Below are 27,243 nucleotides of genomic sequence, written 5' to 3' on the forward strand. Positions count from 1 at the left end.
ATACTTAAGACCGGAATAAAGAGCACACATTCTTACCGTGTGATCCACTTTTGTCCAAAAAGTTGCTTAGGTTAAATAGTGTGTTCCGAGAGGCCAGATACTGGATGAATCTCTAAGACACAAAAACAGAACATTTCATTTTAAGTGTACCCAGCATTAAGGACACAAATAAAAAGCTATACTACATGTACATATTCCCACAGTGCTATATGTTGAACATGGAAGTAAAAGAACATTCAAAAAATGCATTTACTAAATTTGCTAACACCCAAAATGTTTGATGTGCTCTATACAATAAACAGACTTTTACCAACACTGCATCTAAAGAAGGGCATCTAATAAACTGTTGTAACTGTCTTTAACCAAGACAAAAAGCATACTGCTGGAATTGTCCTGTTCTCCCTCATCGGCCAGCAGACTGAATTGCGCTTTGCAGTTTTAAAAGACCAATTCAGTCTTGCCCATGATCCGCCATGAACTTTATGCATCAAGCCATTGCCATGAATCTTATCAGACCTTTGCTACAGCTTCTTCTCGTATCTACAAAAGTATCAATTTCTAAATTATACGGAAGGAACCCATTGCAAAAGCTGGGAGAACCTAAGAGAAGCTACCAGATAGATTTCACTTCCTGGCACATCAGAAATACTAGGAATGTCTTGTACAAGTGGTAAAGTCATTAGGTCATAAAGCATTCAAGTTTGTAATAACAAAATTAGTAACATCAGTAAAATCCTCAGATGTCTCAAGGAGACCTACCTTGACATGCATATAAAACATGTGCATAAAAAAAAAAACGGCAGTTTCTCCCTAAAAACAAACTTTGTGAACAGCTTGCTTTTAATGTGAAAATAACAAATTCTTAAAAAAACGTTTTTTTCCGCACTTCAATATGGCCATTACTAGGCAGATTTCGTAATCTGCCTGGTTCCTAGTCCAAGGTGGTAGAACTTCCGTCCTAAGACCCCATTGCCTCCTGGGAAATGATGACACTGGGCATTACTGTGCCTAAAAATCCCAGCATGCATCTCTCTCGGAAAATACAGGAATAAACATGAACTGGGCTTTTCAATGCCCACAGCTATGATGGAAATGGCCACAAGATCCCTAAGATGATATCAGGTACGTTTTTGCAACGATCGTGCTTTATTAATATGTTTTAATGAATATTCATAACAATGTAATTGAGATTGTAAAAAAATATATATATATATATATATATATATATATATATATATATATATATATATATATATATATATATAATGCCCGCCGAGACCCCCCAAAAAAAAGGGAAAAAGGAAAAATGTAATGCGTTTCACAAGACAAAACAAAAATAGTACTTGCATCCTAGTATGGCCATATACAGACAGATCTTTTACTGAGGACATTAGACTGCCTGTTCTTAAACTTTTGCTGAATCTACTGCAAGATTCTTCCCAATTTAGCAGAAAAGTTCCAATGATGCACTATGGTGATACTCTTCCATTACCTCCACGGAAAAGGCAAGAAGCAGTACCCATCCCAACTCTCACCAATAATGTATTGCTTTCATAGGGGAGGTTTGTATGGCCATTCTTTGGTATATGAACAGTTTGCATTTCTAATACAAATGATACACTGTCAATGTAACTTTAATTGCAAGTCTCACTTGATGAATTTTATAGTAGTTTATTTTAGATAAAAATAATGTTTTTTGTCTTGTATCATTTAAGATTCAATGTGGATATGTTTTAATTTTATATACCATTTGCAATATGATTTTAGAGACTAATTGAAGATTCCAATTTATATTGAAACTATATTTAAAACACATATTTTGCTTTGCACTTGGTAAAAACCATATCCAGTCCATAGAATTTGTTCAATATATCTTTCTGTATATACAAGCCCTGAAGAAGGGGGGAAGCAATGCCCCTGAAATGCATTGGTGCTACTGGTTTACTTTTATCTAAAATAAAACTATAAAATTAATCAAGTGAGATCGTGATCTCCAATCACCCAAGTCTTCAATGCGGTAACGCTTTCATTTTCGTTACCAGAAAGGTATGGGCCCTAGACCCCAAATGGAGTCCACCAGCCATCACCTATAATTGGGATACAACCTATTGGAAGCAATTCCCTCTATACCCTCCACATAGTAACTTACCACTAGGCAGCCGCGAGCGGCACTAGTCCAGCATTGTCGTCCACTCAAACTTTAATAGGGCTCCTTTGGGTCTCTAGCTTCTGTTAGAAAGCCTATGCTTTATGGTTGCTCACAGTGTGAATTATTAAAAAATAATTATTATAAAAAAAGTGCCCTGGTAGACATTTAGCCTACAGACACTGGACTTTACAGACACAAATGTATTTACATTACAATCACTTAAAAACCCCTTGACTACACAGGGGTCTTCATTAACCTAATTATACGAATGGCTGTATTAGTAATTATTTGTGGTCATTGTAAAAAGGATGTATTGTAATGTATAAACACTACCCTTTAGGAGTAAATTTTTGTTGATCAGTGTTAAAATTAATTTAAATACATTCAATGTTCTATGACTGCATTTAACAAGCAGCTTTTCCTAGTCAAAGCTGTCACCCAAGAAACTTACCTCGTTTCCATGCACCATTAAATGATGAGTTGTGATTAAGGCTTTAAACACAACTACCCAGCTGCTATTTGTTGCTCGTTCAAACAATGTGTCTGCCATCTGAGGAATATTCACATTTGTCTCATTAGTAGCTTGTATCAAATCTGGAAAAACAACAAAGATAGATTACAGTGAAGTTGAACAAAATAATGAGAACATTTCACAGGAACAGCATATACAAATTTTATGGTAAAAATTCCACCATCAATCCAATAAAAAAAAATAATAATAAAAAAAAAAAAGGAGTTTAAAGATTTCACATTGGTTGCAAATATTAATCTTCAAGAGGCATTGCAAATGCATACCTCTTGGTGCCTAAAAAGTACCCATGGCTATAGGAGTCAACTACAGATATAGATAGGAATGAAAAGCCAATAAAGGGAACTCAAATAATGTAGGTGGATGGCATTCTGCAAATTGAAGCAATTATTGAAGCAAGTTTAAAGGTGAAGTGCACTTTAAAAACAATTTTTTTTGCCCCCTTTCCCTGGGCCTAACCCAACTCACCTTCCCATGGATGCATACTTACCATGATCAAATAGCCATGGTTCTCCTGTTTGTTTACATCCAGCTCTGAAAGCATCACTATGGCAGCATCGGTGCATTAGTGCCAAATAGACTTACATGGAGTGGCGTATTGAGGCCAGAGCTGGTCCCATAGAAGTCTACGGGACTGTAATGCAGCAGGTGCGACCAGTTAAACAGTTGAACTTTGATTATCATATCAAGGCAAGTATGCATCTGTGGAAGGGGAGGGTGGGAACATGACTGCAATAAAAACCCAAAGTGGTTCTTATGCTTTCTTCAAAAAAGGACATTTGCTTGTTTTTGCTTATTTTCTGTCCTGGTAATAGTGAGACAATGTGTGGAGGGAGATCACTACAATAGTAAGAAAATTACAACAGTAATGTTAACCTCTCTTTACTCCCAAGAGTGCATTTACTGATGTATTTACACTTTATGTTTAGAAGAGAGGAAAAATCTCCTGAAGGATAGAGATATAAAAATGTTGAACCTCATCCCTACTGGGAAAAAACAAAAAACAAACACACACCTTTGGCTTGAATTAGGCTATATTGGTAAAAAGGATGCCACTAATGCTTGAATAAAAAAGGAATTTACACACAGTACTCCCCATCCACCCACCGACTACACATATACGTACTTTGAAGACAAAGTATTATTCAGTGCTGTTAAAAAGCAACAGGACTTCCCACTGATTTACTAGAAGCCCGAAATGTGATTCAGTGGAAACACGCTCATTAAATATTAGAAAATGTGCATGAAACCTGAGGGGTTTTATCAAGGTTAACATTGGTTAAATCTTTCTTTTATCTTTCAATATCCCCCTTCAATGCTAAAGGCTCAAGCAGGGTCTCTCTGCATAGACTTTGAATCCATTACTCAGCCTTCAATAACTACATAATACAGAATCCATTTACACAGTGTACGCAATTCCCTGGCATGTGGAGCAGAATCCTGCCAGGAGCAGCAGAATGCTAGTGAATCAGCAACACCATTCCTTAACATGCCTCACACCACTATTTGGCTTTAGAAACTATTGGTTTTTTTTTGAGCTGGAAGATTGGTGGAAAGTTTTCTGTCACATGACATGTCACCACCAGTCAAAAATACCCAAGTAAAATTTGATCAACAATATGTATTTGGTACTAATGTATAGTGCATATGCGGTTTTAGTGCAATAAAAAAACATGTACTCAAGCCAAGAACTACATAACTTTGCCTAAATTCAGCCCCATGGTCATTAAGGGGTTGATTTACTAAAACTGGGGCATGCAAAAATCGGGTGAAGCTCTGCACAGCTTCCAGAGGAGGGAGGGAGTAGGAACAACCTGTCTGTACTTTTATGCATGTTGGCTACCTGGCACCGGAGTTGTCTAGCTATGCGCTCTCCCCATATCTAGCAGTTTAAGAACTGAAAAGGCAAATGGAGGACAAGTGAAGTCACTGTATATAGTTATATTGGTTTCTAAAAATTTAAAAACCCAGTGGGTGCTTTTGTGCAGCAAGTTTCACTTTTACGGATTTGTTTTTTTAAATCTGCTACATGGAATTTTTGAGTTGGCACTACAAAGAAAAACGGTGCTGCTTTATTCACTGTATGACAGAGCACACACGGGGATGGCCTAGATCAGCGTTTCTCAACTCCAGGCCTCAAGGTGCTCAAAGTCTTCAGGATTCCCCTCAGATGAAACAGCTGTGGTAATTACTAAGGCAGTGAAACTGATCGAATCACCTGTGCAAAATAATGGAAAACCTGAAAACATGTCCTGTTGGGGCATGCCCTGAGGACCGGAGTTGAGAAACACAGGCCTAGATACATGAGGCTTGATATTAAGGCAGGCTTAAAATGCAAGATTTCTCTGATATTTTGCTAAGGACAATAGCTGTTCTCCCGCTTTTTGTATCCTAGCGCAATTTTTTGCCAACTGTCTTTATACTGTCTACCCATCCTAGCAAGATCTTAACAGAGCAATAAATAAGCATTTTAGTAAAAACTTTACTCTATATCAGTGGTCTCCAAATTGCGGCCCTTTACTTGCCTTTGTCCAGCCCTTCTGGCACCATTTCTCCCTCTGACAAAAACAATGGGTCAATCATTTCTGCACCAATGGGGCACTAATTCCTCCAACACCAGAGATGGGACATTATTTCCTCCCACTGGCCATGGTCTGGTCCCCCTAAAGTGTGAAGCACAGTAAACTGGCCCTTTGTTTAGAAACTTTGGAGATCCCTGCTCTATATGACCAGCAGGGAAGCTAAAGCCTCATACACATGATCCAATTGTTGGCAGGGGATTGTCTGTTGACAAACTGTTGTCCTAAAATCTGACCATTAGTATGCTCCTTTTGACAATTGTTGTCCAACTTTCAGCCAACAAATGTTGGATGACATGCTAGTAAATTTTTACCAAACATGAAATTAGCAGAAGGGTGGCGCTCAAGAGATGAAATTCCTTGTAGTACGTTCATGTTTGTTGAACAATTGTGTACCGTTAGTATGCAAGACAAGATCCTGGCACACATCCTTAAGACAAAAGTCAGATGCTCAATTGGCCAACAATTGGATCGTATGTACGAGGTTTTAGGTCGCTTTTAAACTGCAGAGTTTTTCGAATCGCTTTTGTGCTAAAAAAAAAAAAAACACACCCCTCAAAAATGCTGTGTGCTTTTGTTGCAGTGAAGAAAAAACACACACACACACACACACACACACACACACACACACACACACACACACTTCAGTTTGAGTACCAGGTTTTTTTAAAAACTCTGCAAAAGTGTTCCATTAATGCATAGGCATTTTACTGGCAGTTTTTAAGTGAACCAGTGTGAAAGTGCCCTTAGGAGGCAGGAGAGATGTATGCTTTATTTTTTATCAAATACATAGGATTCATTAAATAGGCTTGTTAATAGGTTTACTTTGAACAGTTGTATCACTTAGTTTTGAAACCATTATGGAGCATCTACTTGTCCTCAGACAAAAAATAAGGTTTTTCCTTTAAGAAATCTGCATAAAACACTCTTTGGAATCCGAGGCAGGGAGAAATGTGGTCTGCAAACTGCTTAAAAAATAAGCCTCTGTGTAGCTGTCAATCTTGCTTATATTATGTTCATACAGTATGTGAACCTAAAAATGTGTTTCATGTGAAAAAAAAAAAAAAAAAGTTGAACGAATTGATCTCCATCTTATTCATAAAATTAATCAAAACTAAACAACTTTTGTAATTCCATATGCACACTACAGTAAATTAATTAGAGGGTAAAAATTGGGGAGGAGTATGCTATATATCAAGAAAAATTTACAAGTGAATGTGAGATAATAGTCCAAAGTGCAGCGCGATAAATGGTAATAGATATGCGATAGTCCAAATAACGGATTCCAATGGAAAGTGAGGATGAAAAACTTCCACCAAGCTTCAGGGTGCACAAAGACAAAAGCACACCAACACCCAGTGCAATCAATCTGCTTACCAGATAGACATGAAAACAAGCATGTAATCATACAATGCAGAGGTTCAGTAGTGAATGGCAACACTTCAAAACTTTGTATACAGAATTGGGTTGATCCAAAAACACGGGTACCAGAAGATCATCAGAACTCACATAAAGGATGGATGTGTAATGCAGTCAACAGGGCATAAAACCAATATGAAGAGGAAAGCAAATAGTGTAGCCCTTAAGGTAAGATTTCTTGGTAATCTACTTACAGGTAAAAAAGGACATCATAGCTCATAACAACTCTGCGGCTCTTAGCGTGCTTGCATCAGCCAGCCCGACAGGTTTCATCCTAAATGGATATCATCAGAGGCGTGGCCAATGATGCAAGCACGCCCACTTATACATAGGATGTTTCAGGCTATACTGCCCTATGATAGGACAGCATAACAAATGTTCAGCCAATTCTACTAGAAAGCGTCAGCCGCGAATGTGAGAGATGACATCAAGAGAAAGGATGAAGCTACCAAAGGGAAAATACTGGGAGTATGCTATAGGCCCCCAAACCTGAGGGGGGGAGACAGACCTCCTATCACAATTTGGATTAGCAGCAAAGATGGGAAATGTTATCATAATGGGGGGTTTTACTTATCCAGACAGATTGGGCGGAGGAAACCACGCATTTGTCTAAGGCTCACCAGTTCCCAAATGTCTTGCAGGACAATTTCACGGGTCAGATGGTAGACTCACCAAATAGAAACAAGGAGTTACTAGATCTACTGATTGCCAATACAGACCTGATCATGGATGTGGAAATACAGGGAGTGCAGAATTATTAGGCAAATGAGTATTTTGACCACATCATCCTCTTTATGCATGTTGTCTTACTCCAAGCTGTATAGGCTCGAAAGCCTACTACCAATTAAGCATATTAGGTGATGTGCATCTCTGTAATGAGAAGGGGTGTGGTCTAATGACATCAACACCCTATATCAGGTGTGCATAATTATTAGGCAACTTCCTTTTTTCCTTTGGCAAAATGGGTCAAAAGAAGGACTTGACAGGCTCAGAAAAGTCAAAAATAGTGAGATATCTTGCAGAGGGATGCAGCACTCCTAAAATTGCAAAGCTTCTGAAGCGTGATCATCGAACAATCAAGCGTTTCATTCAAAATAGTCAACAGGGTCGCAAGAACCTTTTATAAAAACAAAGGCGCAAAATAACTGCCCATGAACTGAGAAAAGTCAAGCGTGCAGCTGCCAAGATGCCACTTGCCACCAGTTTGGCTGCAACATCACTGGAGTGCCCAAAAGCACAAGGTGTGTAATACTCAGAGACATGGCCAAGGTAAGAAAGGCTGAAAGACGACCACCACTGAACAAGACACACAAGCTGAAACGTCAAGACTGGGCCAAGAAATATCTCAAGACCGATTTTTCTAAGGTTTTATGGACTGCTGAAATGAGAGTGAGTGTTGATGGGCCAGATGGATGGGCCGTGGCTGGATTGGTAAAGGGCAGAGAGCTCCAGTCCGACTCAGACGCCAGCAAGGTGGAGGTGGAGTACTGGTTTGGGCTGGTATCATCAAAGATGAGCTTGTGGGGCCTTTTCGGATTGAGGATGGAGTCAAGCTCAACTCCCAGTCCTACTGCCAGTTTCTGGAAGACACCTTCTTCAAGCAGTGGTACAGGAAGAAGTCTGCATCCTTCAAGAAAAACATGATTTTCCTGCAGGACAATGCTCCATCACACGCGTCCAAGTACTCCACAGCGTGGCTGGCAAGAAAGGGTATAAAAGAAGAAAAACTAATGACATGGCCTCCTTGTTCACCTGATCTGAACCCCATTGAGAACCTGTGGTCCATCATCAAATGTGAGATTTACAAGGAGGGAAAACAGTACACCTCTCTGAACAGTGTCTGGGAGGCTGTGGTTGCTGCTGCACGCAATGTTGATGGTGAACAGATCAAAACACTGACAGAATCCATGGATGGCAGGCTTTTGAGTGTCCTTGCAAAGAAAGGTGGCTATATTGGTCACTGATTTGTTTTTGTTTTGTTTTTGAATGTCAGAAATGTATATTTGTGAATGTTGAGATGTTATATTGGTTTCACTGGTAAAAATAAATAATTGAAATGGGTATATATTTGTTTTTTGTTAAGTTGCCTAATAATTATGCACAGTAATAGTCACCTGCACACACAGATATCCCCCTAAAATAGCTAAAACTAAAAACAAACTAAAAACTACTTCCAAAAATATTCAGCTTTGATATTAATGAGTTTTTTGGGTTCATTGAGAACATGGTTGTTCAATAATAAAATTAATCCTCAAAAATACAACTTGCCTAATAATTCTGCACTCCCTGTACAGGGGAATTTAAGAAACAGCGACCGTAGGTCAATTGGCTTCAGTATAAATCACACAAATAGGAAAAAAGGGGAACAAAAAGACACTGAATTTCAAAAGAGCCAACTTCCCTAAACTACGAACCTTGCTAGAATATATAAATTGGGATAAAATTTTAGGAACAGAGAACATGGAGGAGAGATGGGTTTGCTTTAAGAGCATATTAAAGCGGTGGTTCACCCTATAAAAAATTTCTAACACTACATCCAGCCCAGTTCTGCAAATAAAATTACACTGACCTTTTTTTTTTGTCGCCGTAGATAACGTTTATCGTTAGAATTCACCGCGGCTTCCGGGTAGGGAATCCCGCGGGAGTGGGCGTTCCTATTGACATGCCAATTGATTGACATGCTAAACGACGGCGCATACAGCGCGTCACGACTTCCCGAAAGAAGCTCAGGTCGGCTCGGCTCTATTCGGCGCCTGCGTACCGGCGCCGAATAGAGCCGAGCCGACCCGAGCTTCTTTCGGGAAGTCGTAACGTGAGTATTGGTCACACAGACAGTCTCAAAGCCAGGACTTATTCTTTTTTTTTTTTTTTAGAGGAAGAATATTAAATCATCCTGAAGCATTATCCAAATCATTTCCCATGGTGTCTTCAGAGGGCATAGACTATAGTTATATAATGGTTTGCAATAGGACATAAGATCAGACAATGATCTGTAGTTACATTTACATTATCCAGAATTTATCATTTTAGTGATGTATAGATGCTGGTTCACTCAATCACTCATACCAGATAGATAGACAATACTAGGACAGCTATTGCCCCATTTGATGGGCATCATTCTTCACCAGACCTAAACCAGACCAAAAAAGAGACCCAATGAATAAGCATCAGGAGTGCTTTAGAAATATATTTTTCCACCTCAGATTCACTTGAAATTTTTAAGAGCTACAGGTATAGAATGTTAGTCTACACATAATATGCATAAATGTTTAGATGGCAAGAGAATCTGACCAGAATATGAAATCAAATAGGTTCTCTTTTAGACAAAAATGCAGAGAATGAGAAAAATGTTCAGTTGAAATAATGCTCCCCAGCATGGTTTAGAATTTTTTTTTCTTTTTTTTTAGCAGTCAGCATTATCTAATGCTAGTTAGACATGTTCTTATGCAGTTAAAAAGGTTTCTGTTCACAAAATCGGTTTTATGAAGTTATCACTATGCAAACGTCTTAAGAGTTCGAAAAGAGTCTAGGACCTCATGGGTCATCTAGAATAGTTTTAATGAACTAGGGCACAATAGCCTCACTGGTCTGTCGTGCAATTTTAATGAGACTTCGAAAGATAGATGGCATTAGACATGTTATGGCCTATGTGGAAAAGACATAGGGACAGAGAAAATAGATCACTAATAATCTATGTGTTTATTGTTCAGGCTTGTTTACACTTGAGTTGATTAGTAACACACATTAAAAAGTGTGTAGGGCCCTTTTTCAGATGGGCGGTTCCCGCCAGCGGATCTGCCTGCTCAGCAGGGAATCTGTCTGCTGATCCCCACTGAGCAGACAGAGGACTGCGGACACAAACTGCTTGCCCCTATGGGCGATACATCTGTTTTTCGTGGACAAGATTGGATCAGATGTCAGCGGGCATCTAGGGACACATGTCCATTGACACCTGACGCTCCATAGAGGGCAATAGGTGGTCTGGTCAGCGTAAAAAAAAAAATGTGAGGTGCTTTTGCTTGGTGTTCACAACGTGGCTTTACTGGCACATTTTTTAGTGTAAACAAGGCCTTTAGGAGTAATGAAACCATAGTACAATGACAGCAGCATCATTTACTTTCCAACATTAACCCCTTAAAGCCACCTCCCAGTGGCCCTTTAAGGTGGACTTTATTACCTAGGACAGTGTTTCTCAACTCCAGTCCTCAAGGCGCCACAAAAGGTCATGTTTTCAGGCTTTCCAATATTTTGCACAGGTGATTTGCTCAGTTTCACTGCCTTAGCAGTTACCACAGCTGTTTCATCTGAGGGAAATCCTGAAAACATGACCTGTTGGGGCGCCTCGAGGACTGGAGTTGAGAAACACTGGCCTAGGAGGTTGTGTGGCTCACAGCAGTCACATTATTGGAAACCCATCCCACTGGCTCCTTACCAGAAGCCTTGATTCAAAGCCATTGGTGACAACTCTGTCAGTATGCTGGGGGCGCACACAGTACACAACTTTCTGCCATTGTGGGCACGTGTGTGTGCGTATGCATGCGTGCGTAGTGGCTGTGTGTTAAAGCCTACTTTTCGTGACAATTTATAATACGCACTCAGCAAGCGGTTAGACATTATGTATAACAAATAAATATATAATTCCTACTGAAAGAATTAAAACTGTAACCAAAACAAACACAATATATACGGTATTCGTTTCCGTTTGGCATTTTAAAATATACCATTGAATTGTTGGAGCTGTTCCCTGGTCGAGACTTTTGGAATGAGGTTACTACAGTCAGACAGTCAATACGGTTCAGAATACATTGAGGGTAGAAATATGTTTGCTGGGGCTTGTAGATCCACTGGCTCCTAGTCGAGCAAGTAGAACTCTTTTGGGGATACTACATTATGCATGCAAGGCTATCGCTATTCCATGCGATGGAAATCTTCCTCCGCACCATCAATAAATTTATGGAAACATCTGGTCAATTCAGCCTTGCCATTATACAAAACCAGGGAGTCAATAGATGTCCTCCTGTGCTCGAGCGGCCTACGCGCCCCCTGTAGGATGCGCGTTCTGTGATCAGCGAGGCTATGAGACTCAACTGATCGGAGTAAGGGGTCGATCTTAGTTAACTTCTTGAGACCCGGGCCATTGTCAATTCATGGCCACAAGGTGGATCTTCAGGTCCGGGAGGACGTCCATTGACGTCCTCGGCTCCTCCGGCCACAAGGGGGCGCAAGGCGCGCGTGCCTGCCACGTTACTGAGGTGCCGATGGGCATGCCTAGTGGCCGCGATGTCCGCCAGGTTCCCACGATCGCCAGTTACACAGCCAAGGATGGGGATCTCTGTGTGTAAACACAGAGATCCACGTCCTGTCAGGGAGAGGAGACCGATGCTGTGTCCTTTGTACATAGGGACACAGATCGGTCACCTCCCCCCACAGCAAGAATCACTCCTAGGGAACACATTTAGCCCCTTCCTCGCCCCCTCGGGTTAACCCCTTCCCTACCAGTCACATTTATACCGTAATCAGCGCACATTTATAGCACTGTTCGCTGTATAAATGTGAATGGTCCCAAAAATGTGTCAAAAGTGTCTGATGTAATATCACAGTCACAAAAAAAAAAAAAAAAAAAAAAAAAAAAAAAAATCGCAGATAACCGCCATTACTAGTAAAATAATAATAAATAAATAAAAAAAAAATCATAACGCTGTCCCCTATTTTGTAGGCGCTATAGCTTTTGCGCAAACCAATCACTATACGCTTATTGCAATTTGTTTACCAAAAATATGTAGAAAAATGCATATCAGCCTAAACTGATAAAAAAAAAATGGCATATTTATTATAGCAAAAAGTTAAATAGTGTTTTTTTTCTAAATGTTTGTTTATAGCGCAAAAAATAAAAAAACCCACAGAGGTGATCAAATACCACCAAAAGAAAGCTCTATTTGTGGACACAAAGTTTGGGAGCCACGTTGCACGGCTGCGCAATTTTTATTCAAAGCGTTACTTGCTTTCCAGGGCCCCAGGCTTTGGAATGCTTTACCAACCAGCATTCGGTTGGAGCAAAACCACCTGTCTTTCAGAAGGCAGATCAAAACCCTGCTTTTCTGAAGGCATGAGACACAAACAACTAGCGCCCAGAAGCGATTCAGTTCGCATGTGCCGCGCTATATAAATTTTTCATTCATTCATTCATTCATTCGTTACAGTGCAGAAAGCTGAAATAAATTTCACCTGGGCAGGAAGGGGTTATAGGTGCCCAGTAAGCAAGTGGTTAAAAGCCTAGTTAAAATGCCCATATACCCTACTTCTGGGTGCATTTACGATTATAAAAAGCGAACTGCATAGGTGTGAACCTAGCCATATACGCATCGATTTTCGGATGAGAAAATTCATATGAAAAATCTTTGTACATTCGCTGAATGAAAGGATGTTGTTTGAAAAAATTCACTTGCATTTAACATTCAGTTTTAAAATTGAACGAAATCCACATACACTGCCTGAAAATTTGACCAATAAGTTTTCTATTCTGCCCCTTCGAACTTTCCCATCACTGTGTTCGAAGACGAAAGTCGATTTGACCCCACTAATGATTCGAAAATCGTTAAATCTTTTTTTTTTTAAAGATAGAAATAGTTGTTCTACGGCCAGCATATAATAAATTAGTTCTGTCTGAAAAAATAATAAAAAAATCGGCAAGACCGTCTTTAATTTAAAAAAAAAATTCCCCTTCAAAACAAAAACATTTGATCTTATCTCGAGTCTGATGAAATTTACCTGATTCACCCTCCAATAGTATATACAGTACATGGCTGTTCTCAGTGGATGATTTTTCTCCCTAACCATGAAGTTGTTAATATTTACTATTGCATAGAGATATTTAAGAATAAAATTGCTTTATTTTTTTTCCTTTTACACTTTTCATATTTACTAAATTATACACAACATTTTTTTTTTTTTTTTAAGGTTATTATCCGATTAATCGAAACAATAAAATCGGCCAACTAATAGATTATGAAAATAATCGTTACTTGCACCCTACATGTTTGTTCAAAGTAAAAAGTACTCCTTTGGCAACAATACAGCTATGGAATTAAGTGCGAGCCACCAAAAATAAAAAAAGTTCACATGGTTGAGTAGAGAAATGGTGCCTTTTCAATAAAGGTCATCTTATTAGTATGGTTATCTTAAAGTTTTGATGCTAAGGTACATAATCTGGCTCCCAGGCATGTGGTTTCTACACCCTCCTTGACGTATAATGTAACAAAAATTTAAATATACACACACCACTGTTCGATCCAGATATTACTTTATTCCAAAAAAAAAAATCCGGTGGAGAATCCAAAGAGTATCCAATGAATTTTATGCAGGGAGAGTTCTTGGACCCTTGAAATGTCTTTTGATTATTCCAGTAAGACACAGAGACAAAGTCATATTTGGACCTTTTTCAGTGAAGGGGCACTTTAAATTTACATTGCTGTTGCAAAAAGAAGTTATAACTGCAAAAAAAAAAAGTTGAATATACTTTTTTCTTTATTATAAAAAAAAACTTTTTTTATTATTCAATGCACATCACAGACTGCAAGGTCACTAATCTTTTGTCCAAAAAAAAAAAAAGGAGCTTGGTATGTAGATTTGTTAACAATAAAACTTTAATTTGAAAACAAAAAAAAAGTGGATTTTAAAGATGGTATATTTTTGTCTTGCACGTTGCGAGACACTAAGGGCATCAATATACTGTACAATACTTAATAAAAGGGGAATTTAAAAAAAATCGGTTTCTCAAGGTTTGGAATATTAAGGCTGGATTCACACTATTGCGTTTATAAATTTACACATAACTGCAATGTACATTTCAGTATGATTCATTCAGGATTGCCACTCTAACACACCTTCCAAATGCACCCGTGTTGCAGCTTACCACAATGGATGGTAACACACTACCACTTCATTGTAGAAAATGGTGCATGCAAATTTTTTTGCAAAGAATCGCATCGACCCACATTAAAAGCAGCCAATGCATATGCTTATTTATAGTTTGAAGACAGCTTGTAGAAAAGCCGCTTGGCCAATTACAAACTTCACTCTTTTGTTTATAGCGCAAGAAATAAAAACCGAGGTAATCAAATACCATCAATAGAAAGCTATATTTGTGGGGAAAATTTTTTATTTGGGTACAGTGTTGCATGACTGCGCAATTGTCAAAATGTGACAACTGTGAAAAATTACCTGGGCAGGAAGGGGGTGAAAGTGCCCTGTATTGAAGTGGTTAAATGATATTAATCAAGCCATTGCCTTAACCAGAATTGCCAATTGGAAGTATGCCAGTGGCTCCAAATTGTGGGTCAGGCTAGGTTCACACTGCTGCGAATTCAAAATCGATTCTACCGCAATTTCGGCCGCGATTAAAGAGATATCTGTGCAGGGTTCAATGTAATTCGCGGCCCGAAATCGCAAAAAGTAGTACAGGGACTACTTTTTGAAATCGGTGCAGCACCGCAGATGCGGCGTCGCACCGATTAGGACGGTGCCATTGCCGACAATTGCCGGCAAATGCCGCCGATTTGAGATGCGATTTGACATGTGAAATCGCATCTCAAATCGTACCCAGTGTGAACCTAGGCTCAAACTGGAATTTGTTTTGTGTAATGTTGATCTTTTGGTCATCCCATGGATCCCTCGCTGCCACAGGGCCCTCCCATCATTTACTTCGCCTTTAACTTCATCCTCCTTGTCTATTTGGGATATTCTTCATACTCCTTATGACTGGCATTAGGCTTCACCCTTAATGCTTTATTTACTGCACTTCTTCTTACCCTTTGGCGGCTCGCTTCCTCAACCCCTAAGGTTCCTTAGGGATTTAAACCCTGTTGAATCTATGTTCCGCTCCAAACTACCACTGCCTCACTTTTTTACAGAGCTATCCTGGGTATGATGACTTGCAGACCAAGATTACCTCACTCACTGGGAATCAGGCAGACATTCAACTCGCCATTACAGATTAGAAAGACAAAATTCTTCAATTATCGCACATCTCATTATGAAAAATTGCTGATCTTAACTGCAAACTTCTATCCAGAAGGCACTACACACCAAATAAAATCTTGGCTTACGTTCCCTACTTATTCCTCTCTATATTAGGGAAAATGTGACGAGGAAGCCTCACTCGCTCATAGATGGTGGGTATTGTCATCGGCATCTCATTTGACCATACTGGTGTGAAGTGCTTCGGTTTATAGCTTTGATACAGAAGTTCTACAGTTAAATCTAAACAGTATTTCATAGTACATCAACTGGCCGATATAAAAACAGTCCATAAAAGTCCACACCTGTGGAATGTAGCTAAATCTCTTATCCTTTTTTTGGGAGGGGACAAAAAAATTAAAAAAAATCTACTCCACATATTACCCAATGGCTTTGCAAAGCAGATGACATTTGTCTAATGGAGGAACTCATCTCACGTTCTTTCCCCAGACACCTAGATATGGGCCTATTGGTTCGAGATTAAAATCACTCAATATTCCAGGTTCCTCTTGTAGCACCCTCACAGTTACTAGTGTAGGTAAATTTAGTTTGTCTCCCCTGTAGGCAATGGAGCATGTGTTGATTGTGTTTAGGAGACTGGGCAGTGCTTCACAGGCTGTGGCTCGGTTACCTTCCCGTCTTATGGATCTCACTGGAAATTACGAGAACATAGTGGGTGAAGGGACAGAAGAGACAGAGGCTATAGCCGGAATATTCATGGAGCTTCCACCAGTCCCTGAACATACAAAAATGAACATACTTAAGCCTGGCAGTGTGGGAGCAGAGTCCAGGGTCCATCCATCTATAGGTGACCATTGTGCTGGGGGCTATGCCCTCCTAGGGAAGGATAGAAGGAGAGAAAGAGCTCCAGGACATCATTCAGCTACAGTTTCAGCTAGGCTTAGCTGCAAAATTCAAGCCAAGCCAGAAGCAGCCTGTTCAGCAAAAGCCCAGCACAGCCTTCTGGATTAAGGGGGAGCTTAGAGATAGAGTACAAGCCAGCTATACACCCAAAAGAAGGACAGGACAGTGAAATACCCCACAAATGTGGGACTAGAGGTAGCTTAAGAGAAGTGCAAGACAGCCAGAACCTCCCTAAATTTGGGCCTAAAGCAGCCAGGTGCTGTGTAATATAGCCAGGCGCTGTCTATTCAGCATTACTTTTTGGGACTTGTATCCCATTACAGCTGCACCATTACTCCCTACTGTTGTGCAGCACAGTTCAGTTTGGACTATAGCAGCCAAAGACTTTAGCATGTCCTCAAACGATTGGAGTTTGAACTCCTAAATCCTATCCAAATTCTACGTTACCAAAATAAACATTAAAAAACAAAACCCCTTGACTGTTTGAGTAATTTCTTGTTACTTTTGCCTGGCTGTGAGGGGGAAAGAGGCCCGGAGTCCAAAAGGAACCTTCAGGGTTAGTGCTACACGCCAACATAAAATAAGGGCTTATCGTTGCTACTTGGGTTTTACTTCTGCTATATGATTGTTATCCAATATCTGACCTCTTCTTCTCTTGCTCCCCGTTTTTCTTATCCTTCTCTGCTATGCTTATGGTAGACACTACTTGTTCTTGTGAGACCACCTGTAGCATTGCGACTAGATATTGCCCTCATGCACACTTGCCAGCTGCAATTCTAGATTTTTATTTTTTTTGTGTTTGATCCCTTGCAGATTTACACAATATTTATAGGACACTTTTGGTCTCTATGCTCAGCAAACTCTGTACTCATCTCTCCTGTACCAAATGCAAGCTTGCAGTAAAAACTAATTAAAAAAAATAGAAGTGCCAAAATCATTAAAAGGAAACCTGTGCCGACCAAAATCATTAAAAGGAAACCTGTGCCGACCAAAATGAATGGACCGACAATGCTGACTTCACCTTCTGAAAAGGCAAACTGCTGAAGCTACCCATCAGCATGGCATCTTTTTGGGAGGAAAACATTTTCTCTGCAGCACAGGGTTCCTCAACAAGGCATGATGAAGCTATTTAGCTAGAGATTTAAAAGCAACAATGCCTCCTGCAAAGGGAACAGACAATTTCTGTTCTCCTTCAGGTCTCCTGTAATGTCCCGAGAACAGTTCCAGAAAATGATTCATCTTTACTGCAGTTATCACTGCAACCACTTTATTAAGATTTAGGTTGTGGGATGCAGGATTACTTCCAGTCTGCAACCTTGTGCTAAAGATGTAACTTAAGCAAATATGAGGCCACAAAGACTCCGGTATAGAATATTTCTTATTCTATATTGGTAAGGATAATCGTATATTTTCCAAAATAAAAATATATAAATGAAAGCATGTACTTTATTTTAGGCTTGGCCATAGCACTTGCAGACCCTGCATTTATTTTCAACAGATGCAACACAGCCTGAATGTAGCATATTAACAAGCACCGTAGGCTTAGGAAAGCATGTAAGAGATATCCTAGTTCAGATCTGGGCTTCAAAAAAAAAAAGTTAGACACCTTGTGATGTTGCCTGTTACAGAATTCTATTTGTTTATTAGAGTCAGAAGTCAAATAAAATACTGGTCAGACCAAATATACTTTTAATGCATATCTGACGGATAATGTTGCATTCAAATTTCAGATAAAAAAAAAAAAATGGAAATGCATTACTAGAACATTGCTAACCAAGTCCCCTTGCTAATGTATTTACATCATTCACCAAGCTTTAACCTGGAAGCCACTTAGGGCCCTTTCACACGGGCGGATCAGTAATGATCCGCTCCGTGCGTCCGTAAAAGCTCAGCGGGGATCCTCCGTAAAATCCCTGCTGAGCCGTCGGCTGACAGGGCGGTCCCCGCACACTGTGCAGGGACTGTCCTGTCTTTCCTCAGCTCTCCCCTATGGGGGATCGGATGAACACGGACCTATGTCCGTGTTCATCCGATCCACCAGACGAAAGGAAAATAGGATTTTCTTCCGTCCGAAAAATCGGATCTTTGCGGAGGTGGACGATTACGGGTGTCAGCGGATGGTCATCCGCTGACACCCGCAATCACATAGGGACCAATATATGTCCCGTTTTCATCCGCAACGGATAGATGAAAATGCGGACATACGGTATGCATGTCTGAAAGGGCCCTTACTCACTGCTCTATAAGAGAAAAGATCCTTTATTATGAAAACTAATTACAAAATAGAACAAACCCTTATTTAAAAGGGAAAATTAAGAGGGCCCATTTACACCTAGTAGGTCTGTTGTAATGAATGAGTATGCGCTACCAACGCACAAAAACAGACAACCACCGTTTTTCTGACACTACAACACAGGGTATTTGGCAAAAATAATACACACAAATTTGTTTAACAACAAACATTACATAATAAATTAGATTGCTATAGGTTAGCCAAAAACAGCTGCCTACCTTTTGGATAGCTTTGTCTGACTTAATGTATAACTAAAAAGGCAACATTTTTTAGTTTTGGATAGGAGGGGAGAAGGATTAGAATATGTCAGTTCTTATTGATGTCTGTGCCCCCCATTAGATAGATTTGCTCTCTCCATTTGTCCCGTTTACCATCATCATTGAAAGTAAAAGAAAATCCCAAAATGTTGGATTGTTCCCAGAAAAGAAATATAGAGGGCAAATCTTCCAATGTGGACACAAGCTCTGGTGACCTGGGAGTCTCCAAGAAATTCCCTTAACTTGCAGGGATTTCCTCTCGCTTCCTGCTTGACTATGGGACAGGAAGTGAAGATAAACCTCACCAATGGGACAAAGATGACAAAAATAAACCATACATGGGTTATAACCCCCGATTTGCTCTATCCAATATAAAAAAAAAAGAAAAAAATTCAAAAAATTTTCTTGTGTTCGATCCCTTGCAGATGTACGCAATATTTATAGAACACTTTTGGTCTCTATGCTCAGTAAACTCTGTACTCATCTCTCCTGTACCAAATGCAAGCTTGCAGTAAAAACGAATTAAAAAAATAGAAGTGCCAAAATCATTAAAAGGAAACCTGTGCTGACCAAAATGCATAGACCAACAATGCTGACTTCCCCTTCTGAAAAGGCAAACTGCTCTATCCAATATGAAAAAAGTCTTACCTATAGTTCTACTTTAAACCGGACAGACCCTTTCAATAAAGGGATCTGTAACTATAGTGAAACTACACAAATAACCTTACTAAACACAAGGGGACTTTAGATTGACTGTGAGAAAGCTGATGAATCTTGCTGTAATTCGAACAATAGTGAAGATTAAGTTTTCAGACGCTTTTAACCACTTGACAACCAGGCAAATTCTGACACTTCGCTCTTACATGTAAAAATCCTATTTTTTTTTTAGAACCCCCAGACATATATGTTTTTTTAGCAGAGACACTAGAGAATACAATGGCGGTCATTGCAACTTATCTCGCATGGTATTTGTGTAAAGAAAAAAAAGTAAAGTTAGCCCAATGTGAAAGATGAAATTACGTTGAGTAAATAGATACCCAACATGTCACGCTTCAAAAATTGCACACGCTCTTGGAAAGGCGCCAAACTTCAGTACTTAAAAATCCCCATAGGCGACACTTTACCTTTTTTTTACTGGTTACATGTTCTGAGTTGTAGATGGAGGGGAAAAATACCGCGCTGCTAAGTGAGAATGGGGCAGCTGCTAGCACAAAACATACAGAAAAATATGTAGAAAAAAAAAGTGATGAGCTAAAGGGGTGTATAAGAACCCCAATAGTTACAGAGGAGGTCTAGGGATAGAATTATTGCTCTCGCTCCAACGTTCACAGCGACACCTCACATGTGTGGTTTGAACACAGTTTTCATATGTGGGCGGGACTTATATATGCGTTCGCTTCTGCGTGCGAGCACACAGGTACAGGGGGACTTTAAAAAAAAAAAAAAAAGTTATTGTTCATTTTACTTAAATGTATTTTGACACTAAAAAAATCAAAACGTTTTGATCACTTTTATTCCTATTACTAATTATTGTAAACATCCCTTGTAATAGGAATATGACATGACGGAGGGGGGGGGCGCCCCTTTTCGCCGCCGGTAAGAATGATCAAGTGGTGGACAAGCTGCTATGATCATTCCTATGGTGTGCAGAATCGCCGGCAGAAACCGGAAATATCTGAATGATGTCTGTAGCTGCAGGCATCAGTCTGATATCACCACACAAAGCCCATGCCGTTAATTTACGGCTAGCGATTGTTAAGTGGCTAATATCCAGATGCTAGACCCAAAACTGATCAACTACAATCAACAAAAAGTTCTCTCCCTCTTTCTTTTAGAACCCAATAAGGGATAAGTCACAATACAAGTTATTCATTTGTGTATGCAAGATAATCAGCTTGCTCTATAGAGTTTGGTACACAAAGGCAGTGAACAGGAAGTTTGAAGGTCCACATGGATTGTTACCATTCACAAATCAGATCCCCGTTATCTGGGTTAAGCCTCTTGCTGGTAAGGAATTACATCAAAAGTACAGACCAAACAGGAACATACAGAAGCAGGATGTTGCTGGATACATACTTTATTTCCTGCTACAATGCCAAGCATATGGAATGTTTTTACTAGTACATATACAACTTCTCATCTTAACTGAATTCATGTTTCATCTGGAATTCCAATTCATAAGCACTCCAGTTAAGTATAGTATTTAAACCACTTGCAAACTTAGGTTTATGTTTAAACTATATAACAATCTGACATTCTATTGAACACAAGCAGAATACTATAGCTGATGATTATAATGGGATTATAAAGGGATAATGCCTGACTGTAAAGTGGGAGCAGAGGAGGGACTGTTTTTCATTTTTGGGGCATAGATGTATCAAGTCTGTGTCACCGTTCTACTGCACCATTTTGTAGGTGGGGGGGCTACATCTATGATTTCTAACAGTGGCATTGAGCCTGTGTCAGTCAGCAGTGGCTGCTGGAGAGAGGGGAGGGCGCAAGCAACAATGGCTGGTGAAGCCTGGAGCAGTGATGTCACCCATAAGCTTTCCATCACCCAGCCTGGGCTAAAAATAGGCAAGTTAATACATCTTTCTTACAGTGGTTTAGAATTTCAGAATTGCAAATTATAGCCATTTTCTGTTGGGAAAAATTATAATTTTTTCCCCAGGTTTGTTTTGACCATCTTAAAATGGTCAAACAATTGTACAGAACAGTGCATGTTTGTTGTACCTGAAAGCCCAATTTCAGATGTACAATTTATAGCAAATTAAAGTAGCGTCTAATGTAGAAACAATCATTTACATTAAATCATTCTTCTAAGAACTGCCCACAAGCCTCTTGAGCACTGTGGGTGCTGTACTGCAAATGTGGCCATACATATTGGATGGCAGGAACCCAATTCTACCAGTTAAGGCTGGCTTTATCAGTGATTGAATGTCCATGGACAGACCTCCAAAAGCCTTGAAACAACTATTCTCATGTGACACAGCAATTGGTCAGGTTGGAAAACATTCACTGTCTTATGGGATGTGTAGTTCTGGAACAGCTGGAGGGCCGTAGTTTGAGGATCCCTGGTCTACACTCACCTTATCTTTTCTCCTTTACTTCCTGTTCATGGAGTAGCTTAGGCAAAATACATTGCTGGTCACATCATGAATGTACAGCTGATCATTCTCCGATGTCTAGGATCAAGAAATCTGCAACTGATCCAGGATATGTTTGCTAAAAGAGACCTACATATTTCTCTGCCGTACCTTGTAAACAGAAGGTCAAGCCACAAAGATGCACAATAGTAACAGGGTCATTCAGAGTGCAACATGCTACCAATTACCTCTGACGTGGAGTCCATTGTTATCCTGAACAATAATTAAAGGACCAATTAGAAATATTAGTCTCCTAGGGAATAAGACATTTGCATCAACATCTGGGCTCGCATCCACACAATATTGGAATGAAACAATACATCTGGCTCAGCGTAAAGTAGTATTTTCCCAAAGGACTCATAAAAAAAAATAGATATAAAGAACAAAAAAAAGTATGTATGTGCACCTACCTACTCATGACTCCTACTTCATTTGGTATCACTTTCCACAAAATTATAAAAAAGATCTCAGAAAAAAGTAAGGAAATCTGAAAGAAATAAACCTAATTTAACCAGGTAAATGGAAATTTTTCTTTTGCCATCCCCATTTATCTAAGCAAGAAAAACACTTAGGCCCCTTTCACATTGAGGAGTTTTTCAGGCGGTAAAGCGCTAAAAATAGCGCTGCTATCCCGCCTGAAAAACTCCTGCACTGCAGACTCAATGTGAAAGCCCGAGGGCTTTCACACTGAGGCGATGTGCTGGCGGGAGACAAAAAAATCTCCTGTCAGCAGCATCTTTGGAGCGGTGAGAGGAGCGGCATGTATACCGCTCCTTCCCATTGAAAACAATGGGAACCGCGGCAATACCGCCCGCAATGCGCCTCTATAGAGGCGCATTGCGGGCGGTATTAACTCTTTATCGGCCGCTAGCGGGGGTTAATACCGCACCGCTAGCGGCCGAATCCCGTGGTAATCACGGCGGTATAGCGCCGCTATATTTAGCGGCGTTATACCGCAACCGCAGATCCTGCCTCAGTCTGAAAGGGGCCTAACTGCTGGGGGCCTCAGGCTGCCCACCAAGTGTCAAAAGGAAGGCATGTGGCCATCAGGCACAGGTCTATAGAGAACATGCTAGTGCAGGTTTATTAAAGACACAACGCCAAACTAACCTGGTCTTTGTGCCATGTAGTGATTTAATTGTGAGAGCTATCCTCTTAATAAACACCCCACACAACCTACCTATAAAGCAAGGAAGGCTGGATTTTGTTTTTAGAAAGGAGGGAGAAAAACAATATGAAATTCAGTCATGTCGCATTAATAAATCCACTCCAGATTTATAGATACAGAAACATTGCACCATGCCACCACATATTTACGTCACATTATGAATTACTTTTTGAGATTATACATTACACATTTAGCTGTACCATTTTACTTGCTTATCAAAAATGTGCAATAGTATGCTCAGATAAAAATTTAATGGAGTTATTAGGTAATCTAAAAGATTGTACAGACTAATGTATATGCCAGATTGTTACAAAGTTTCCTCTGCATAAATGTAAAACACAAGATGTAACAATTTAGCTACTCTCATTAGGATTACTTCAAAAAGCAAAACTTAATTTTTACAAAATGTCATTCTATGCAATGACTGACTACCTGTCTCCATAAAAACGCAGAACAACATTTACTCTGCTAATCTGAGTGAAATGAAAATGGGTAGCGGGGGCAATTATTAGAGGACGCCGTTGTGCAAAATGCGCTAGGGGTTACCACAACAATCTTCACAGTTCAGCCAATGTCTATTCAAGGTCATCGACACACTGTTAGTTGCAGAAATGTATGGCATTTTTAAAATATTTTAGCTATAGCACAGGCTATTTTTCCAGAGCATATGAGCAACGTGTAAAATATGCCCCAAATCAGTACAAACAAGGATACTTACCCACGAGTGCCAGCCCTGAGTAACCAGGTCATTAACCACTTCAGCCCCAGAAGATTTTACCCCCTCCCTGACCAGAGCACTTTTTGCGATTCGGCACTGCGCCACTTTAACTGACAATTGCATGGTCGTTCGACGTTACACCCAAACAAAATTTACATCCTCTTTTTCCCACAAATTGAGCTTTTTTTTTGGTGGTATTTGATCACCTCTGTGGTATATATATATATATATATACAGGGAGTGCAGAATTATTAGGCAAATGAGTATTTTGACCACATCATCCTCTTTATGCATGTTGTCTTACTCCAAGCTGTATAGGCTCGAAAGCCTACTACCGATTAGGCATATTAGGTAATGTACATCTCTGTAATGAGAAGGTGTGTGGTCTAATGACATCAACACCCTATATCAGGTGTGCAAAATTATTAGTCAACTTCCTTTCCTTTGGCAAAATGGGTCAAAAGAAGGACTTGACAGGCTCAGAAAAGTCAAAAATAGTGAGATATCTTGCAGAGGGATGCAGCACTCTTAAAATTGCAAAGCTTCTGAAGCGTGATCATCGAACAATCAAGCGTTTCATTCAAAATAGTCAACAGGGTCGCAAGAAGCGTGTGGAAAAACCAAGGTGCAAAATAACTGCCCATGAACTGAGAAAAGTCAAGCGTGCAGCTGCCAAGATGCCACTTGCCACCAGTTTGGCCATATTTCAGAGCTGCAACATCACTGGAGTGCCCAAAAGCACAAGGTGTGCAATACTCAGAGACATGGCCAAGGTAAGAAAGGCTGAAAGACGACCACCACTGAACAAGACACACAAGCTGAAACGTCAAGACTGGGCCAAGAAATATCTCAAGACTGATTTTTCTAAGGTTTTATGGACTGATGAAATGAGAGTGAGTCTTGATGGGCCAGATGGATGGGCCCGTGGCTGGATTGGTAAAGGGCAGAGAGCTCCAGTCCGACTCAGACGCCAGCAAGGTGGAGGTGGAGTACTGGTTTGGGCTGGTATCATCAAAGATGAGCTTGTGGGGCCTTTTCGGGTTGAGGATGGAGTCAAGCTCAACTCCCAGTCCTCCTGCCAGTTTCTGGAAGACACCTTCTTCAAGCAGTGGTACAGGAAGAAGTCTGCATCCTTCAAGAAAAACATGATTTCCATGCAGGACAATGCTCCATCACACGCGTCCAAGTACTCCACAGCGTGGCTGGCAAGAAAGGGTATAAAAGAAGAAAAACTAATGACATGGCCTCCTTGTTCACCTGATCTGAACCCCATTGAGAACCTGTGGTTCATCATCAAACGTGAGATTTACAAGGAGGGAAAACAGTACACCTCTCTGAACAGTGTCTGGGAGGCTGTGGTTGCTGCTGCACGCAATGTTGATGGTGAACAGATCAAAACACTGACAGAATCCATGGATGGCAGGCCTTTGAGTGTCCTTGCAAAGAAAGGTGGCTATATTGGTCACTGATTTGTTTTTGTTTTGTTTTTGAATGTCAGAAATGTATATTTGTGAATGTTGAGATGTTATATTGGTTTCACTGGTAAAAATAATTAATTGAAATGGGTATATATTTTTTTTTGTTAAGTTGCCTAATAATTATGCACAGTAATAGTCACCTGCACACACAGATATCCCCTAAAATAGCTAAAACTAAAAACAAACTAAAAACTACTTCCAAAAATATTCAGCTTTGATATTAATTCGTTTTTTGGGTTCATTGAGAACATGGTTGTTGTTCAATAATAAAATTAATCCTCAAAAATACAACTTGCCTAATAATTCTGCACTCCCTATATATATATATATATATATATATATATATATATATATATATATATATATATATATATATATATATATATATATATTATATATTTATTAAAAAAGTTTATAAAAAAAGTTTCCTTCGGTTTACCTGTTTTCACACCGATACACCCTATGGACCAGAGCTATCATTATGTTTCTATTGTGGGCATGTTTATTTAGTATTAACTTGGTAATTACTAAATATTATTTATTTTTCTATGCCAAACAAAGCTTTTGCTTTGGTGACATTGCCTTGCAAAAAATCTATCTATTGTGACGTCTGATCGCAGGTCAGCCTGAATTTTTAGGAGGGATCTCGCTTCGTAAATACATGCCCTCAATCCACTTATCTCATCGTACCTTTCAAGTTATTGTTTCCAGATTCTCAACGTCAGGACTCTGACATTACCACAAGGTTTTCCTACACCGCTGTAGTTAGTACAAGTTCTACGAATAATTAGTTTGTCCCCCAAATTGGTCGCTGGTGTCATTATTTCATAAGTCGCTCCTAACGAATCATTCCGATCCTGGCACATTTTCATCCCACTGGGTTTCGTTTTAGCATCGGTATGTTATAAGGTTTATTTATTTCGCAGGGTTTTCTTCTGCCTTTTCCATACTATTTATAGTTTTGTCTAAGTCCACACAAATACTGTTTTAGCCTAGCCACCACAGCGATATATTTGTACGATTTAATTTCTCAAATTACTTACGATTCATACTTTTTGCATCTGCATCTCACTTATCCCATTATGTTGTTGTATATTCGTAGCTACATTCGCTCTATTCGATATGTGCCGCAGTATATACGTTTTACATCTAGTTATATGGGTGGTTTTAGGTATCAGAATACAGCACAGTCACATAAGTACAACATGAGAAATTATGTAATTCGCGACTGTAGGTCGCTTAATTAGGGGTTCTTTGTGTTAGATAGCCTTTCAAATAAAATTCAGGTTACATCTTTAATGTATGACATCAATAAGCTTGATTAGATTGTTTCACGCAAGTTTTAGGTAGTTTCCATTAGTTACAGGTCCTAGAGGTACAGATATACACAGGGGTAGGTGTTATAGGGATATATATTTTATTACAATTTTCGTTTAGTTGTTGCTGTTGAGTTCAAGCATATCATCTGGTAGCATAACATGCCAGCTAGCACTTGCAACTCTGGTTAAATTAGCAATAGCCATTACTTTCACATTTACTTCTGGTTGATAGATTCTCGTTTTACTTTGCTGTAGTTCTTATTGCTACATAGCAAATGCTCAACTTTGGTGTAGTCAATACAGGTTGGT

At 39.6% G+C, this 27,243-nt stretch overlaps 1 protein-coding gene across 18 annotated transcripts in view; it reads right to left on the minus strand.

Moving 5' to 3' along the window:
- SNAP91 (synaptosome associated protein 91) overlaps positions 1-27,243 on the minus strand; it is a 141,399-nt gene that overhangs the window by 90,723 nt on the left and 23,433 nt on the right. For all 18 annotated transcript variants that reach the window (XM_040350025.1, XM_040350031.1, XM_040350030.1 and 15 more), the window contains 2 exons: positions 2,601-2,743; positions 37-112 (listed from right to left, as the gene is read on the minus strand). In XM_040350025.1, coding sequence (XP_040205959.1) covers positions 37-112; positions 2,601-2,743 — 219 coding nt within the window. The remainder of the gene's footprint in view (positions 1-36; positions 113-2,600; positions 2,744-27,243) is intronic.

Source organism: Rana temporaria, chromosome 4 (assembly GCF_905171775.1).
Source record: "Rana temporaria chromosome 4, aRanTem1.1, whole genome shotgun sequence".
Taxonomy (NCBI): Eukaryota; Metazoa; Chordata; class Amphibia; order Anura; family Ranidae; genus Rana; species Rana temporaria.